This window comes from Carlito syrichta, unplaced genomic scaffold (assembly GCF_000164805.1).
Source record: "Carlito syrichta isolate Samal-C Ts95f unplaced genomic scaffold, Tarsius_syrichta-2.0.1 Scaffold281728, whole genome shotgun sequence".
NCBI lineage: Eukaryota > Metazoa > Chordata > Mammalia > Primates > Tarsiidae > Carlito > Carlito syrichta.
Window position 1 is genome coordinate 173,541 of NW_007225824.1, and position 16,646 is coordinate 190,186.

The 16,646-nt window shown below is 46.6% G+C and overlaps 1 protein-coding gene across 1 annotated transcript in view; it reads right to left on the reverse strand.

Moving 5' to 3' along the window:
- Positions 1-16,646, reverse strand: part of NUAK1 (NUAK family kinase 1) — a 37,908-nt gene that overhangs the window by 13,655 nt on the left and 7,607 nt on the right. Inside the window, exons 2-3 of the mRNA XM_021709772.1 lie at positions 5,321-5,472; positions 2,712-2,777 (exon numbers count right to left, since the gene is read on the reverse strand). Coding sequence (XP_021565447.1) covers positions 2,712-2,777; positions 5,321-5,472 — 218 coding nt within the window. The remainder of the gene's footprint in view (positions 1-2,711; positions 2,778-5,320; positions 5,473-16,646) is intronic.

Here is a 16,646-nt window from a genome sequence, read left to right on the forward strand (position 1 = left end):
GTTCTAACCCAGCTTGTCATTCCTTTCCTCCCAAATCAAGCATCTCTGAAGTACCTACTGTGTGCCAAGCACTCTGCTACACTCTGGGGAAACAGAGACACAATCATATATAGTCTGTACAGATTTGCTGTGTGACCTTGGGCACATCGTCCAGACTTTCTGGGTCACTAGCCTTCAAACAAGGGGTTGGAATATGACCCTCAAAGTTCTTTCAAGCTCTGGGATTCTGAGATCCAAGTAGGATTCCTTCAATAGTAAGAGAAAGAATTATAAGGGTTCTGATCATGGGAAGATTTGGTTTCTGTCTGGGATGTGTTATGTGTTTGTGTGTTTGAGAAATGCCAGGAGTTGAAATTCTTAAGGAAAAGGCAAGAATAAAAACATACACCCAAATCTTAATTTTTAAAATGCTGTGTGTATGCTACTGTCCTACGTAATGACCAGGCCAAGGGATTGGTCCAGCGGTCAGGCCCTGCATCATTGCCCTGTCGCTCAAGCAAATGAGTCATCCCTCTAGGCTGCTTCAGTGTCCCCTGCACAATTGCTTTGAGAATTCTAACCATTCTTCTCCTCCACTGGGGAATCCTATGACTCCACAGGAAGCTATGTGTCTTGTCACTGCTGGGACTACATCATGGGCCCAAGAGGTCACAGACCACAGAGCCCAGTCCCCAGGCGAGAGGCTCACATTCCAGGCCTTGTAAAGACTACATTTAGTTTGGAGAGCTCTGGGGGCAGGTGGTAGGAAGAATATAGAGAGAAAGTTACTAAGGTCAGTGACACAAACCCTTAGAATGTAGCCCTCGGGCCAGGACCCAATTTTCCAGCCATGGCCTGACTACCATTCCCAGGATCCAGACACCTTCAGAGCAGCCGACTTCTGGCTCAATTCCTTCTCCAGTGGCCTGCTATTTAAGCAGGTACCCCAAATGGTAATAGTTAAGTACTAATTGCTTTCACTATTGTCTGAAGGGTTGTCTAAAACATTCAGGTTGCTTATTTACTCTTCAGGACTCAGCACAGGGCCCTGCACACAGTAACTATTCAGAAACTACTCACTGGGAAAAAAAAAAAGAGAACAAACAAACAATAATCCCCAATGACAGGAACTGGCATCCCTGCTTGACAGATGAGGAAACTAAGGCTTAAACTGGCAGGTAATCTACCTGCAGTTACGCAGGGTTGCAATTCAAACCCAAGCTACTCAAGTCCAAAGCCATTGCTCTTAACCTCCCCTCATTTGCACACAAGTGCTCAGCAGTTTATAGAACTAAACACGGCATCTTATTTAGTCCTCACAGCAAGCCAATATTACTGTTGCCCCATTTTATAGTTGAAGAACCAGGGGTAAGCGGCTTTCTCAATGTCAAGCAGCTAATAAGCCACACATCTCGGAGTTTCCTAACTCTGCAACTAGTGCTCCTTCTAGAATAATCTAGCCACTTTTCCAGAAATGAAAAGATCCTGAGATCTCACTTCCTGTTCCTATACAAAACTGCTTTGACCACTCTTTCTTCCTTACTGTATGGGATAGAAACACATGATTAAGGTCAACCACTCCACAAGAACCAGAGGTCTCTGAGCCGTGGCATCCAGGGGCCTCTCAAGATGATGGTGCCCAATGGTTGCTGCCATGATCTGCAGACAGAATCCACCAAAGCCAACTCCATCCAGCCCAGCAAGGAAGTAAGTCTCCCCATCAGACACGAATAGCAACAACAACGAGAAAGCATTCCCATGCTTTGTCTGGGGACCAGGGATAAGCTACTCACGTCACCAGCGGCCAATTGGAGGGCTCCCGCTGGTGCCAGGAGTACTCAGGCCATTTCATAATGAAACCCATGCAGCGAGCTCCGTTTATTTTGAAACCCTATTTGCTTATTTTGTAGATGTGATCAAAAGGACATTCGGAGGGCTCCCCAGGAGGCACTTGAACCCTGTTGGCCAGGAGAGCTTTCTCCAGCTCTGGCGGCAGCCAGCAATAATACTCTCCACGAAAGGCAACGCCAGCACTTTCTGTTTCCCAGCAGCAAACACCACCAGCTTCCCAGGACCAAGGCTGGTTTGGGGGAGTGGGAGGGTTGACAGGGAGAAGTAGGAGACACGGGGTGGAGAGTGACAAAAAGGTGGCCACAGAAAGAGTTCCAACTCTAAAATAACGTGAGGCCCTGCTAGCAAATCAAGCAATGTGACTTGAATTTGGGCTCGTGAATCAGACAGACATGGGTTCAAATCCCAACCCCACTACATACCACTTGCATGACCTTGGGCAAGTTACTAAGTTTTTCTGTGCCTCAGTTTCCCTACCTGTAAAATGATGTAAATGACGGTACCTATCATACAGGGTTGTTGCAAAGACTGAATTTAAGTCAGATCAGGCAAATATGGTATAAAATACACGAGAGATATGTTGGTCGTTATAAGTAACTTGATGGTGGCTATTTTAGATATGAGCTTCCTGAAGGCAGAAACTATAGCTTTTAGTCATCTCTTTTTATCCTGGCAGGAAGAACAGTGTCTGGCATGTAGTAGGAGATCAATAAATGCATGTCAGATTCAACTGGACCAAACTGAGAGCTCAGACTCCCCACCTGCCTGCCGTGGAAGAAAGTGGCTGCCTTATTTCCAGGCGGCAGCTTGGAGCAGGTTAAGCCCCTACCCAGCTGCAGCATTCAGGCCCTGCCTATCAATCAACAAGGCAAGAGCTTTACCTTAATATTGCAGTTGTCATCGAGCAGTATATTTTCCAGCTTCAAGTCCCGGTGGACCACACCGTTCTGAAATGAGAAGACAAGGAGGGAAGTGAATGGGAGCGGCTGGGATGAGAGCAGAGGAGGAGGAAGGCGGAGGGTGAGCCAAGGGAAACGTCTGACAGATGAAAGAAACGCGCCAGCCCGGTGGTCTTCGCCTGTGTCCTTCAGGCGGCTCTCCCTGTCTTGACGCTTCTGCCAGCGACCGGCCGGCCCAGTGACAGGAGAGCATTAGTCACTTGCTGTGTGGTTAAGGGAAAAATGACTGGAATCCATTCTCCCCCAGAGCCTGTAAAACAGCAGGGGGATTTTTTGTCGGAATGTAGTTCCACTGTGTGAAAGCAATATCATCCCAGGCAGAGGCAAACAATGTCTGTCTGGGATGGGATTCCCAGGGAAGAAGCAGATTCCCTGTTGGGCACTCAGAGTGTGGGGCTCACGGGCTTTGCTGGTCGGTTTGTCTGTCTGTCTGTGGCTCCCTGCCTCCCCAAAGGTAGAAAGAGGTCGAGAGGTCTGGCTCAATCTATTCTGACCCATCCAGTTCTGTCTGAGGATAACAGGGTTCTTCCTAGCAGTTGGGAGGGAAGATTCTAAAAGTCCCTCTGCTCAGGATTCAGAGCCAGGCAAAAGGTGAAGCAGAGGAGCAGACCAAAGAGACCATGGCTACTGGCCTGGCCAAAGCAGGTGGCTGCCATCCTGTCTAACTTCTTCATTCAGGCAAACCCTGGCAAGGCTGGGGGCTGAACTTCAATGGCAAGCAGACAGCCAGCTGAAAGGAAAGGAACCATTAACCAACAGGCTGTTGGTCTACACAGCCATGACAGCGGGCCTACTCCATTCTTTTTTAAGACCCAGTGATCTTCTTAGGGGGCTGGTGGGCGTAGGAAGAGCAGGGAGTACTAGATTATTCTGCACATCATTCAGCCAAAGGACACCTGCCATGGAAACTGTGCTTTTCCTGCCATGGAAGCTGTGCTTTTGAGCAAACCGACCAGCATGTTCACCGTTGGTTCTTTATTGTTTATTTCCCTTTCAGTTGACCATTTTTAATATCTCTAAAAGCACTGACTAGAGAAAAGGATGAAAACATGTATTTCTACTACCCTTTTACTCATCCAAGCCTTCGGAAAAGTATTTTGAAATCAGAAATGCACAAAATCAAGTCTTCTAGAAGAAAGATATGGAAAACAAGGTATCTGACTTTGTTTCATTTTAGATGTCAGGATCAGTTTGGTTTACATTGTTGCCTTCCTGGTTTCCATAATAAGATGAAATGAGTCTAATAAAGCTCCATTCATACAGAATGCAAGTGGGTTTACACACTTTTAAATAATGAAAACACCTTGTCTATAGTGCTTTACGGTGATACCTGATGATAAAACACAACACTGCACAATTTGAATAATGAGTACCTTCTGAGTCAGCAAAGAGATATCAAATCATGTAACATAGGTTAACGGTTTTGGATTTGAATAACTGTCTTCTAATTACTGACAGGGCCACTCTCAATTAAACCAAATATTTAACAAACCAGAAGGCCCCATGCCACAATTAGTTGTATGAAGTTGACTACTTTGGATGTCATGTTGGATTCAAGTCATATTGTCCTCTATGTAAATGATTGTTCCAGGTACGATGGTTCTGGGGAACACCTACATAGAATGAAAATCATGGCCAAAATGATTAATGACAATAATGTCTGAAACATGGCTTAGAAATATCCGGGAACTTCACTTCCTTCTCTAGAGAACAGGGGTAGCTTACACTGTGGCTGTGTCGTGAGCACATGCACTGACGTGTGCTGCCACAGAAAAGTGTATGCAGATAACCTCTGCAAGGAAAGATACCAAGAGTCAAGGAAGCTTCAGGACCTTCCACCCGGTCATTCCACTTCTGGAATCTCTCTTAAGTCAGTTATCCAAATGAGAGGAAAATATTCATATATGAAGATATTGATCACTATTTGTAGTAACCAGATATTAGAAAGAGCCTAAATGTCCAAACAGTCAACAATGACAGAGAATGTTTAATAACATAGGGAAGTGTTCAAATTACAATATGAAGGTGAAAAAGCAAGACACATAGTATGTAAAAATAAATGCAATGTGCTACCCTAGATTGGATCCTGGAACAGAAAATGGTCCCTGGTGGAAAAACTGCTGGAAAAGTCCAAATCTGAAACTTGGTTGATAGTGACGTATGAATATCTATGTCTCAGTTTTGACAAATTTACTACAGTCACGTAAGATGTTAATATCAGGATAAACTGAGTGAGGCGTATATGGGAACTCTCTGCATTATCTTTGAAACTTTCCTGTACATCTAAACTTGTTCAAAATAAAAACGTTAAGTAAAAATAAAGGTGAGGAGGAGAAGGAGGAAGGTCGAAGGGAAACATGCCCAATAGTGGGCTATCTGGGGGTTCTAGAACTGTGGGTGATGGTGATTTTCTTCTTTCTAGTCAGTATACATTCTCCATATGTACCACAGTGAATAGATATCACTTTTATAATATGGGAAGAAGCACATAATGGCCCATGGCCAAAGCAGCCGGCCAGGCACGGCCATACCTTGTGACAATAGTGCACGGCCGAGACGATCTGCCGAAAGAAGTGTCTGGTCTCCCTCTCACTGAGGCGTCTCCGCTCGCTGATGTAATCGTACAGCTCCCCCTTGCTTGCATATTCCATGATGATCACAATCTTATCTTTGTTCTCAAACACTACAGAGGGAAAACAGCAATAAACAAATACCCTGTTTATCCAACAAGCTCACTGATGATTACAGAGAGTGCGAGAGAGAGAGGACCACGGAGATGTCTCCAGGAGGGCAAACAGCCCCCACCCGACCGTCCAGTCAGGCACAAATCAGCACATTCGCCATCACAGGGAGTTGAGCAAGCTGTCCAGCCAGGGGGACCGTGGTATCATCTGTTCCTGGACACGCCTTTGCATGTCAAGGGAAACATGGTTCTCTTTTCTAAGGACCTTACTCGCTTTGTCAGGATCCCTTCTCACAACCCCCTCCCACCAGAACAGCTCTCCTGTAGTCAGGATAGTGGGGGACACACACAACAATGGATTAACCACTTGATACAGACCAGGTGCCTGGCCCTGACAGAGCAACTCTCACCCCAAAAGGAGTACCCGATCTTGTCATCTCTTTGCTCAAAACCTTCCCAAATTCCCATCTCACTCAAAATAAAGCCCAAAGTTCCTAATGTGGCCCACCAAGTCCTACCCGGTCCCTGGCCCTTCTCTGTCCGATTACATATTCAGTCCACATATTTATTTATTCTGCCTCCCCCAAGCACATGTAAATGAGGTTGGTCTGTTTCACCCACTGATATAGCCTCAGCACACAGAATAGGATTTGTCATATTGCAGAGACTCAATTAATGTTAAATGAGTAAACCCAAATTTCATAAATGCATTTTTGAACATTAATAGCAAATAATTACCTACCGCTTACTATGCACCAGGCTTGTGTACGGTTTTGAGTATCTGACATGTACTAATTCATGTAAACCTTACAACACACTATCGGAGAAATATTTGTAACTTTATCATTTGAAAAATGAGGAAACGGAGGCCTGGGGAAGTTAAGAAACTTGCACAGCCTGCAACCAGGCAGTCTGGCTCCAAACACCAAGTGCAGAGCCACCAGATGAGCCAGCCTCTCCCAAGAACTGGCTGGAATCGGCTGGGTTCTGGCTCCCAGCATGCACGGGAGTGGTAACACAGCTTGGCATTCATCAGAACTGCTGCCACTGTCACCTGGAGCGGGTTCTCTGCCTCGAGCTTCTGCCCCTTCTCACCCAAACTCCACACCACCAGGGAAGTCTTTTTCCAAAATGCTTGTAAATGCTTCTCTCTTCCCAACTCTGATTATTTCTAGCTGTGATGTTCACACTCAGGGTTCTAGGCAGATGGCCAGGACCAAAGCACAAGAGCAGGAAATGGAGGCTACAAGGACAGGCTCTGGGTCCTCACCACCACCTTCACTGTTCCCTGTTATGTACTCTGGGCTTTCATTTCACGTAAGACATCCTTTGAGCAAAGATACAATAAATAATTGTTGTTTTGAAATCCATCACTCCCAAGGGATATGTTATAAAAACCTTTGTGGCATACCCAAGACCCTCCCCAAAGAAACCCTGGCCACCTCCTTCCATCTCAACTGCTTCTACTATTCCCAGCAGACCCCTTCTGCCCAGCAATGTTGAACTCTTGGCTGTCTCTCTTTCTGTGTGTCTCTCTGTCTCTGTCTGTTTGTCTGTCTCTCTCTCTCTCTCTCTCTCTCTCTCTCTCTCTCTCTCTCTGCTGTTTCCCACCTCTGTGTCCTCCCTCTGCATTGACTCCTACCTGTCTTACCTGCCAGGGAAACTCCAACTCCTCAGTCAAGACTGTTCTCAAACGTGACTTCCACACTGTCTCCCTTCTGCCAGCCACCACACTAGTCAATACTTGCTTCCTAGCACTTGCCAACTGGACAGGTTGATTTGCTGGTTTACACACCCATTTCCTCCACCTGGATTGAGAGTGCTACAAACTGTCATCTTGGAATCAAAGACTCCTAACTAAGATTCCTATATCTGACTCTTATTGGCTACGTGACTTTGGAGAACTTACTTGCCCTCTCTGTGCCTCAGTTTAGTCGACGGCAAAATGTGAGCAATATTAGTAGGTACATCTTAGAACTGCTGGGAGGAGTTACTGATATTAGGTATGCTAAATGCTTACAAGGCCTATACTTACAGCACACATTTAATAACGGTAGCTATTACTGTTGGTATCAGTATTATTGGACTCCCCAGGGCCCAGCACTGAGACAGACATACACATTCAAAGAAGAACTGAGTTGATATGGTAACTGCCCCAGGCCTGTGTCCCCTTTGCTCCCACACATTGTCACTGGCTGCTAGAAGCTCAGGGCCCTCCAGTTCCTTTTTGGTTCCTTCAAGTCCAGCCAAACCCCTCTGATAAAATGAAGGGGAAAGGAGGAGACCAAGGAGGAGGAGGAGGAGACCAAGGAGGAGGAGGAGGAGGAGCAGCCAGATAAAATTGGCTGCTCTGGCGTCTGCTGGCCTTGGTGTACCCTGTAGTGCCGGCTCCCGCTAGCGATTTCAGCCTGTGGTGCGCTTCTCATGAACAATAAACTTTGGAAATGTGAGAGCCTGCCTTGGATGCGTGGCTCAGGCTCCAATAATGACAGAGTAACACACCCTGAAGAGGGCGGCAGGTTTTCTCATTTTAAGAAGAAGGGAACATCGAAAGAAGGTAAGTACATACTCTAACAGGTAAATAAGCAAGAAGCCCCACACCCCCAAAAGTTTGGCGCACCCTGAGAGGAGCCAAAGCCGCTGGTCATCAGCGACTACTTGAAGGTGTGAGCCACTTTCCTCAAGCCAATGCAGGACCGTTTCAGGGCTGGATTCTCCCCTTTCCAATGGGTGGACTTGCTATCAAGGAGACATAAATACAATTCGGTTCAAACACTCCAGCACACAGCTTCCATCGATAAACCCTGCTGGTCCTGCCTCTAAAATATATCCCGAGTCCACCCACCTGTCTCACCTCCCAGGTTCCTCCCTTCCCCATCCTCACTGGGTGCCAGCCTCTCTCTCCTGCCCCCCTGCTGACTGCATTTGAAGGGGCTGAGAATAGCTCCAAATGCCTATTCCATGGGGCACTGGCCCTGTGACATAATCGCAGAGAGAAAAATGATTTCTAGGGTCAAACACTTGACTGCCCTGGGAAGCCTGTTTTCCTGAACTCAGGGTTCTGCAGATTGATGTGGTCATCTGTGTCCCTTGGGGCATCCAGAAGGATGCATCAGGATCATCAGGAACCAGCTTGGAAAACGCCAGATGAATGGGTTGATCTCTGAGTGATCAAATGACACCCTTACTGTCTCAGGCAGGGCCGGTGAGCAGCCCAGTCGGAGAAGTGTCCAAGCAGCCAGCCCTGGCTCTAGGACAGCATCCCCCATGCCCCAAAAGGAAGCAGCCCAAGTCTCATGGTCAAGGCCCTGACTGTAACCTCAAACTAGCTAAGAGCAAACAAGAGCAGTGATTCATCACGAGGCCATGTGGCGCTACAGAGGAAGCTTCCTGAGCTCGCTCTTAACAGCAGCAGCACTGGCTATGGGCTGACTCTTGCAGACACCATGCTGGGCTCATAGGCATTTTGCACGAATGGGTTTGGTCCTATGAGTATCCTCATTTTACAGGAGACAACACCTGAGGACAACAAGGTGAATGGTAACTGCCCTAAGTAGATAGTACAAGGCAGAGTCAAAACTGGGCCGGGCAGTCTGACTGCAGACCCCGAGCTCTTAGCCACTGTATCACTACCCATAATCTCTCTTAACAGCTCTGACCCTCACTCTCCTCTTGGGTCTGGTAGGGCGATCGTGTCCTCTGGCCCAGCGTCCTCAGCACAGTGCCACAGCCGGGGTTCAGCAAGTGGAAGTGATTCTCTCAACTGCTTCACCTGCCTCTTAGACAGCATTGGCAAAACAAAACCCGAAGACCTTCCTCTCCTTACCAGCATCACTCTTCAAAACATATCACGGCTGCCATGAAATTACAGGCTTTTCAAGCAGGAAAGGACCTTAGAGATCACCTATTATCTCTCCAGAATAATTCAAGATTTACAATGTGTAAGAGCAAGGCCTTGGGGATTCACACTGAAGAAATATCCAGCTTCCGCACCCTCTGTCCAAGACTCCCTGCCCGTGGTTAAGGTCACTATCGGTGAGGTGACAGGAATACTCTTGGCCATTCTTCTAGCAAAAAGGGCTGCTTCCCCTGGGCACTTTTACAACTGGTTATTTATAAGCCCAGAAATCTTGTCTGTGTTTATGTTATTAGTCACTAAGCAAAAGCTTATTTTCCACCAGTTGGGAAGGGTTTCCTTTTTGAAAAATGAAAGCCTGTGTCTCTTGGCCAGACGGTTTTACCCAGAAGCCTAGTGGCTCCAGAATGGTAAGGAAAACTATAGCCCTTGACACGCCAGGCCTACCAGGGAAATTAAAACCCTGAATAGAAACTCAGCTCAGCTTGAGTCAAACCATAGCACTGGGGCCACGGCCATGTCCCTGTGGTACAGAGTCTGGATTTTAGTATGGTAACAAAGTTTCATAAAGCACCTACTATGTGAATGGCACTGGACTGGAAGAAGACGTTGCCCAGCTTAGAGGAGGAGCAAAGGCAGAAAGAGCAACACGAGGAAGGAAACGGGCAGAAACAGACGCACTGGAAGCAGGAGACCCACCATAGGCAGCAGGACCAGGGCGAGGAGAGGAGGAAAAAAGAGGGCTGTGAACAAAACGCTAAGGCCTTGAACACCCACAAGGAGCTCCAGGGAAGTCCGACAGGTGACCAAACATGGCCAAGAACAATCAAAGAGTGGGGAACAAGGGACAGGGTAGCATCCAGGACCCTGGACCTATGAGAACGGTTCACAGCTCACTGCTCCCCAGGAGACTTCCCAGATGGTGATCTCTCCTTCCCTAAAAGGCTTCAAATAACAACAGTTAACATTTATTGAACAATTACTATATGCCATGGACCAAAACATTCAATCCTGCCAACAATCTCATAAAATAGATATCAATATTATCCCTACTTTATAAATGGGATATCAGCACTCACACCAAGAAACATCGCCGCCCCCCTGCAAGCGCCCCTATGTCCTCTTCCTGTCATTAGCCATTTCCCCAAGGATACAGGCAAGCCAGTATCATGAATATGATGAGATAAGCCAAAATCATAGATAACTTTTGCCGATTTTGAAACTTTGTTAAAAAACGGAATCACGCGGTATGCATTCTTTTGTGTCTGGCTTCATTCACTCAACAAAATATCTGTGAGAAGACGGGTTTGTTGCCCAATGCAATTTATCCTCGTTGCTATAGTGTACCCCATTATGTGAATGTATCATGGTTTAGTTATCCACTCTCCTGTGGATAAATATTTGGGCTGATTCCAGTTGAGGGTCATAATGAACAGTGTTGCTGTGAACATGCTTGGTGCATATCTGCAGGCCTCTCTGTTGGGCAGATCGGATTTCACCACAAATCTGGGTCACTTAGAAGTGCATGTTCTGGCCACGACTCTCCACCACCTTCCTCCATCATCCATTTGCTCTTTTTGCATTACACTCAATCAAGGTGCCCCTTCGGTAGATGGAGTCCATCGCCCTGCCTTTCTGTCTTTTTATAGCCTATTGGAAACATTTTCTGAGCATTTTGTTATGCGTTAAAGGAAATACAAAAGCAGCCTAAAGCATAAGCTTTGCCCTCACAGAATTGCTTTCCTGTTGGAAAAAACTAGTATTTCTAAAATGATTCAAGAGCCAACTTGCATGGCACAGACATTAAGTACCTAGAGGATGGGAGAGAAAGGTCAGTGAGGGAAGCATGAGTGGGCCTGACAAGATTCCTAGAGAGGGCAGGTGTGGAACAGAGTCATCCAAAAGACTTGGGTTTTGCTGTTGAGATGGTTTTACCATTGTTTCAACATATCCTAAAATACCCTAACTGTCCCTTTTCTCCTACTGTTCCACAGAAGGACCTTCCTTCATCCCAGACACCAACTTGAATTATTTTGCTTGTTTTCTGTTTATTTTCCATTTCAAAGGAGAATGGGGGATGGTTGCCATAGAAACAGCTCCTTCTCCAAATTAATCCAAAATTTCATCAGATGTTCAGTTTGACAGTCCAGTTCTGCCTTCTGATTGTTTGACTTTCACAATCACGCTAATTACCCAGCTGCTAACGACTACCTCCTGCTGCCCTCGAGGTTAATAACACAACTTGTAGAACTTGAGAAAATGTGTATTATAAAAACAATGCTCTAGCCTGGGAAAAACGCCGATGAGTGAGGAGATCTTAGGATTCTGACCATCCATTGGCCACGTGAGAGCCAAATGCACCAGGGCATTTAGGAAGTAAGTGGCCTTGGGAGGGAAGGGATGGGATCAATTTACAGAATGCTCCATGAAGAGCAGGTTATTAAAAATGGAGGATAACCGGGACTCTGTTCCACACCTGCCCTCTTTAGGAATCTTGAATCATTTTAGGAGTACTAGTTGTTTCCAACAGGCTCACACCTATAATTCTAGAACTTTGGAAGGTCAAGGCAAGAAGATTGCCTGAGCCCAAGGGTATGAGACCAGCCTGGACAACGTGGCAAGACTTCATCTCTACAATAAATCAAAAAATTAGCTGGGTGTGGTGACACACACCTGTAGTTCCAGCTACTTGGAAGGTTGAGGCAGAAGGATTGCCTGAACCTAGAAGGTTGAGGCTGCGGTGACCATGACTGTGCCACTGCACTCCAGCCTGGGCAACAGAGTGAGACTCTGACTCAAAATAAAGGAGGATATTTTTGTGGATTATGTGTAACCTCAAAAGAAGATGAGTTTGTTGGCTTCAGCCAAAAAGGCCAAGAGCCCAGGAGCCGACCAGTCAGAATTCTTGCCACACCTTTGCTTCCTATCAGGTCCATTCCCTAATTAATTCTGGGATATTCCATTCCTTCCATATGCTGCCTGCCTGTGTGGTAGCATTCTTATTACTTTCCCAAAATCTCAGACAGAAGTGCCTTTCCACTCCCAAGCAGTGCTCTTTTCTTAAAGGTCGACAGGATTCTCTCAGAAAGTCACGTACTTTTCATTTCAGAAACATAGTGGCCTTTCTTTGATAGAACTGTCTGCAAACCAGTTGTACCATTTAGCCAATACAAGAGTCATTCTTCAAAAGTTTCCTCCCCAGAACTAATTTCAAACACTTCATGGGCTCATGGCTTCACTAAATGCATTGCCAGATAGGGGCTTAATTTTCTCTCACTGGCAATGCATTGGTCAGAGTTAAATCAGAGTGTTTTCTAGTCTGGACAACGAAAAGCTTTTTAGTTCACTCATTGTCTTTTCTTGACCCAAGACTCTCTCTGGATGTTTGCTGGCATGCCCAACCAGGTCACCCACTGCCCACAGTGGACTTCATGGAAAGCAGAAGAAATGGTAAGAAAGTGTAGAAGCTATCTGCATAAGAAGGGATGCAGAGGGCTTGCCAAGAACCATTTGTTCCTGCTAACAGTATCAGAGCTATTTGGGGTCCCAATATCCAATCCTACGGAGGCAGGGGATGTGGCCAGCATGGGTGAGGGGACTCAAGAGCACCACATTGAAGCGGCCATTGGACTCTACCCTCCTTCCACAACCATGCCTGGGGGCATTTCAGGAAAACCGAGCAAGGCCCTAAAGTGGAAATGTGCTACATCAAACATATATCGCATACTCACCACACACACTCATACGCACCACAGTCTCCCTGATCATTCCCTCCACTGCTTTATATCAGTCTTTTGGTCAAACACACACACACACACACACACACACACACACACAATCCTGAATCCAGGAGAGCCCCAGCAATGGCTCAGAACCTCTCACAACCAGCCCAGGTTGAAGCAAGGGCTCTTGTCCTTGATGCAGTGAACTTCTGAAAAAAGCATGTCCCTCCAATTCCAGCAGTGATGGGGTACAAATCCTTCTGTGGAGACTGCCTCAGTTCTCAGCTCCTGGAAACTCCAGCAGAGGGCTTTGGGATGGAGGCTCGTCTCACCCATGCTACCTTGCCAAGGTGGAAAGGCCAGGCCCCATGGCCATCACACCTCTGGTTCTAGACATTTCCCAGCTGGCCAACTTTGGCAAGTTACTTAGCCTTCCTGTGCCTCAGTTTCTTCCTCTGTTAAAATGAAGCCTCTACCTTGTGTCTCCATTGGGATTATCACAGCACACAACAGCGAGAATACGTAGACCTGCAAGTTGTGACTATTAGGCAGCAAGTCTCCGTTTGAGAAAGAAGAACAAGGGAGACACACCTGGATCAAATCCAGGATTAGGGAAATGCACTGGCAGAATCCACAGCCAACTTGCATTTGTGCCCTTGAGGTATGTGTGTGTGATGGGATAGACATAAAGAATGGCTAAGAGAGAGCGTGAACTAATGTTGGAAGACATCAGAAGACTCGAGCGCCCTCCAGCAAAGGTGAAGGCAAGCCTAGCTCTCTTTACTTCCGTTCTTCCATCTTCAAAGCCATTCCAATGCATCGATGTCAACCCCTGAACCCTATCTACCAGACGAACCTACTGTCAGAAGCCATGGTGGGGAGAAAGAAGCACAAAACCCCAAATCAAAAACTCCCCGACTACAGGTTGGAAGTTACAGTTCCTCTAATCCAACTCCCTTTCAATGCCCAATCCAAATGGGGGAGGGGGGCTCTTCTTTGTGCTCTGTGAGCCTTCCTAATGCCTGTAGTTGACTGCCTAAGCAAATGAGAAGAGCCATCCCAGCTCATTCCAAAAGACCCTATGAAGGGTCAATGCAGTCTTTTTTTTTTTCCTTAAAAGTCAGCATCAGCCAGGTATGGTGGCTCACGCCGATAATCCCAGCACATTGGGAGGTGGAGACAAGAGGACTGCCTGAGCCCATGGGCTTGAAAACAGTCTGGGCAACATGGCAAGACCTTGTCTCTACAATAAATAAAAAAAATTAGCCGGGCTGGTGGTGCACACCTATAGTTCCAGCTACTTGGAAGGCTGAAGCAGAAGGACTGCCTGAGCCCAGAAGGTCAAGGCTACGGTGGCTGTGAGCATGCCACTGCACTCCAGCCTGGGCTACAGAGTGAGACTCCAACTCAAAACAGAACAAAAAAATCAGCTTCAAGTATAAGTGGTATTATTTAAGGCACTAGAAAATGCTGAATTCCAGGAAACCCAGGAGGGCGAGGCAGGACAGCCAGGGAGTAGCATTAGTTTTTAGTTGTTTTATTTCTAATCTCCAGCCTCTAGAAAAATGACTTGGGTGTAATCAAATGAAAACAATGAAAATAATACACTTGAAGGTCAAATAGCTAACTTAATAGGAAACTCATTAGAAACGTGGCTGGACAGATTCACAGTTGAAGAGCTCGTTCATATGATTAAAAGCGAAGAAAACTCTCGAGTGCCGTGTTAGTAACAGGGGCGAGTCCTTAATTTGGATCCAGTCTGCAGGGACTTCATATGGAACTTGTGAATCTGGCAGCAGAGGGAGTGAGCTAAAATGCTCAGCAATTCACCATGGGTTCAAAAGAGTAAACACAAGCATACACCACTCCGCCAAGTTCAACAAACTGTTTCATGGGGCTCTGAGTCCCTGATGAGGGCAGCAACCCAACGGCTAACTAAGTAAACCCAAGCCTGAAGGTATCACTCACTGCTCATTGGTGACCGCTGCCAGACACACGTTCTTCTCTGGAATCCACTGAAGACAAATGATCAGACCAAGACAAGAAATGAGCAGGGCTCATTTCCTCTTGGTCACAGAAGTGAGTCCACATTTCTCAGCCTGGCCAATTAAATTGGAATCTTTGGTTGGGGGCGGGGGGTGGAGGCATCAGCATTTTTGCAAACTCCTCATGAGACTCTAATGTGCATCCAGCGTTCACAATCACTGACCTAGGCAACCTGGCTTCAATCTCTTTCTCCTACCACCGCCTGAGAGAAGTTTCTACTTCAGCTAGAAAGGACATCTCATTGATCCCTAAACAGGAAATAATCGATACCATTTACGAGCATGTCCCTGCCACCGTGCAGAGCAATTTTATTCATTAGCTCATTTAATCCTACAACATTATCTAGAAAGTGGTTAGCTATTGGCCCCATTTTATAGATAAGAAAACAGCCTCGGAGAGTTCAGTCAACAGCCCAAGATCATACAGTAGCAACCGGCAGAGCAATTGCCTCATTCAAGTCTAAGCCTATTTGGACGACAAATTATATTCTTGGCCTATTAGAACAGTACCTGGAACACAAGTGCCCAGTAAATGTTTAAAGAAGACTAAATGAATAAATGAATGACTAAATAAGCAAATGAATTAATGAGAATAGTGGGTAATATTAATGACCACCAACCTTGTGAGATCAATTCAGTTACTCCCTGCCTTCAAAAGAGCCCAAATCAGGACCTGCTGGCAAGTCTTCCTGCCTGAGAACCCGGGTTAGTCCAGCTAAGTCTGAAGAATACAAGCTGCTTCCACCGTAGGGATTTCCAAGGAATTAACTAGAAATGCACTCCTGCTTTGGGTTTCAGACCTTCTAAGGAGGGGTTTCTCTAACACAGTGGGGTTCTCAGACTTGAGAGTGCATCAGAGTCACCTGCAGGGCTGGCTACAACACAGATTGCTGGGACCCACACCCAGAGTTTCTAATTCAGCAGGTCTGGCCGTGTCCAGTTGACGCTGATGCTGCCAGTCCTGGACTGACCTTTGAGAACTGGAGCCCAAATGCATTATTAGGTAGTTCACCAGGGCCCTGCCATTCTCAAGGGGCAAGGGACAGGGCACCAACATGTTCTGACTATAGGGCCTCCAATGGAAACACCTTGTACAAACCCCACCGCCCCGGGCCACAAGCTAGGGATAGGGTCCTGCAGTGCACAAATACAGGCTATAGGCTTTCCCACAGTCCCTGTTTCTTGATTTATTCTCCACTTCTCTGGATTTTTTTTTTTTTTTGAGTTGGAGTCTCACTGTCACCCAGACTGGATGACAGTGCAGTGGCACGCTCTGGGCCACCGCAGCCACAACCTGCTGGGCTCCGGCCATCCTTCCGCCTCAGCCTTCCAAGTAGCTGGAACTACAGCGCTACCATGCCCGGCTAATTTTTTGATTTATTGTAGAGATGAGGTCTCACCAAGTTGCCCAGGCAGGTCTCGAACCCACGGGCTCAGGCAACCCACTCACTTCAGCCTCCCAAAGCGCGGGATTACAGGCTAAGCCACCGAGCCCGGCTTGGATTTTATTTTTAAAGCAGTCATTTTCACCAGGAGGCAAGAGCGATATTC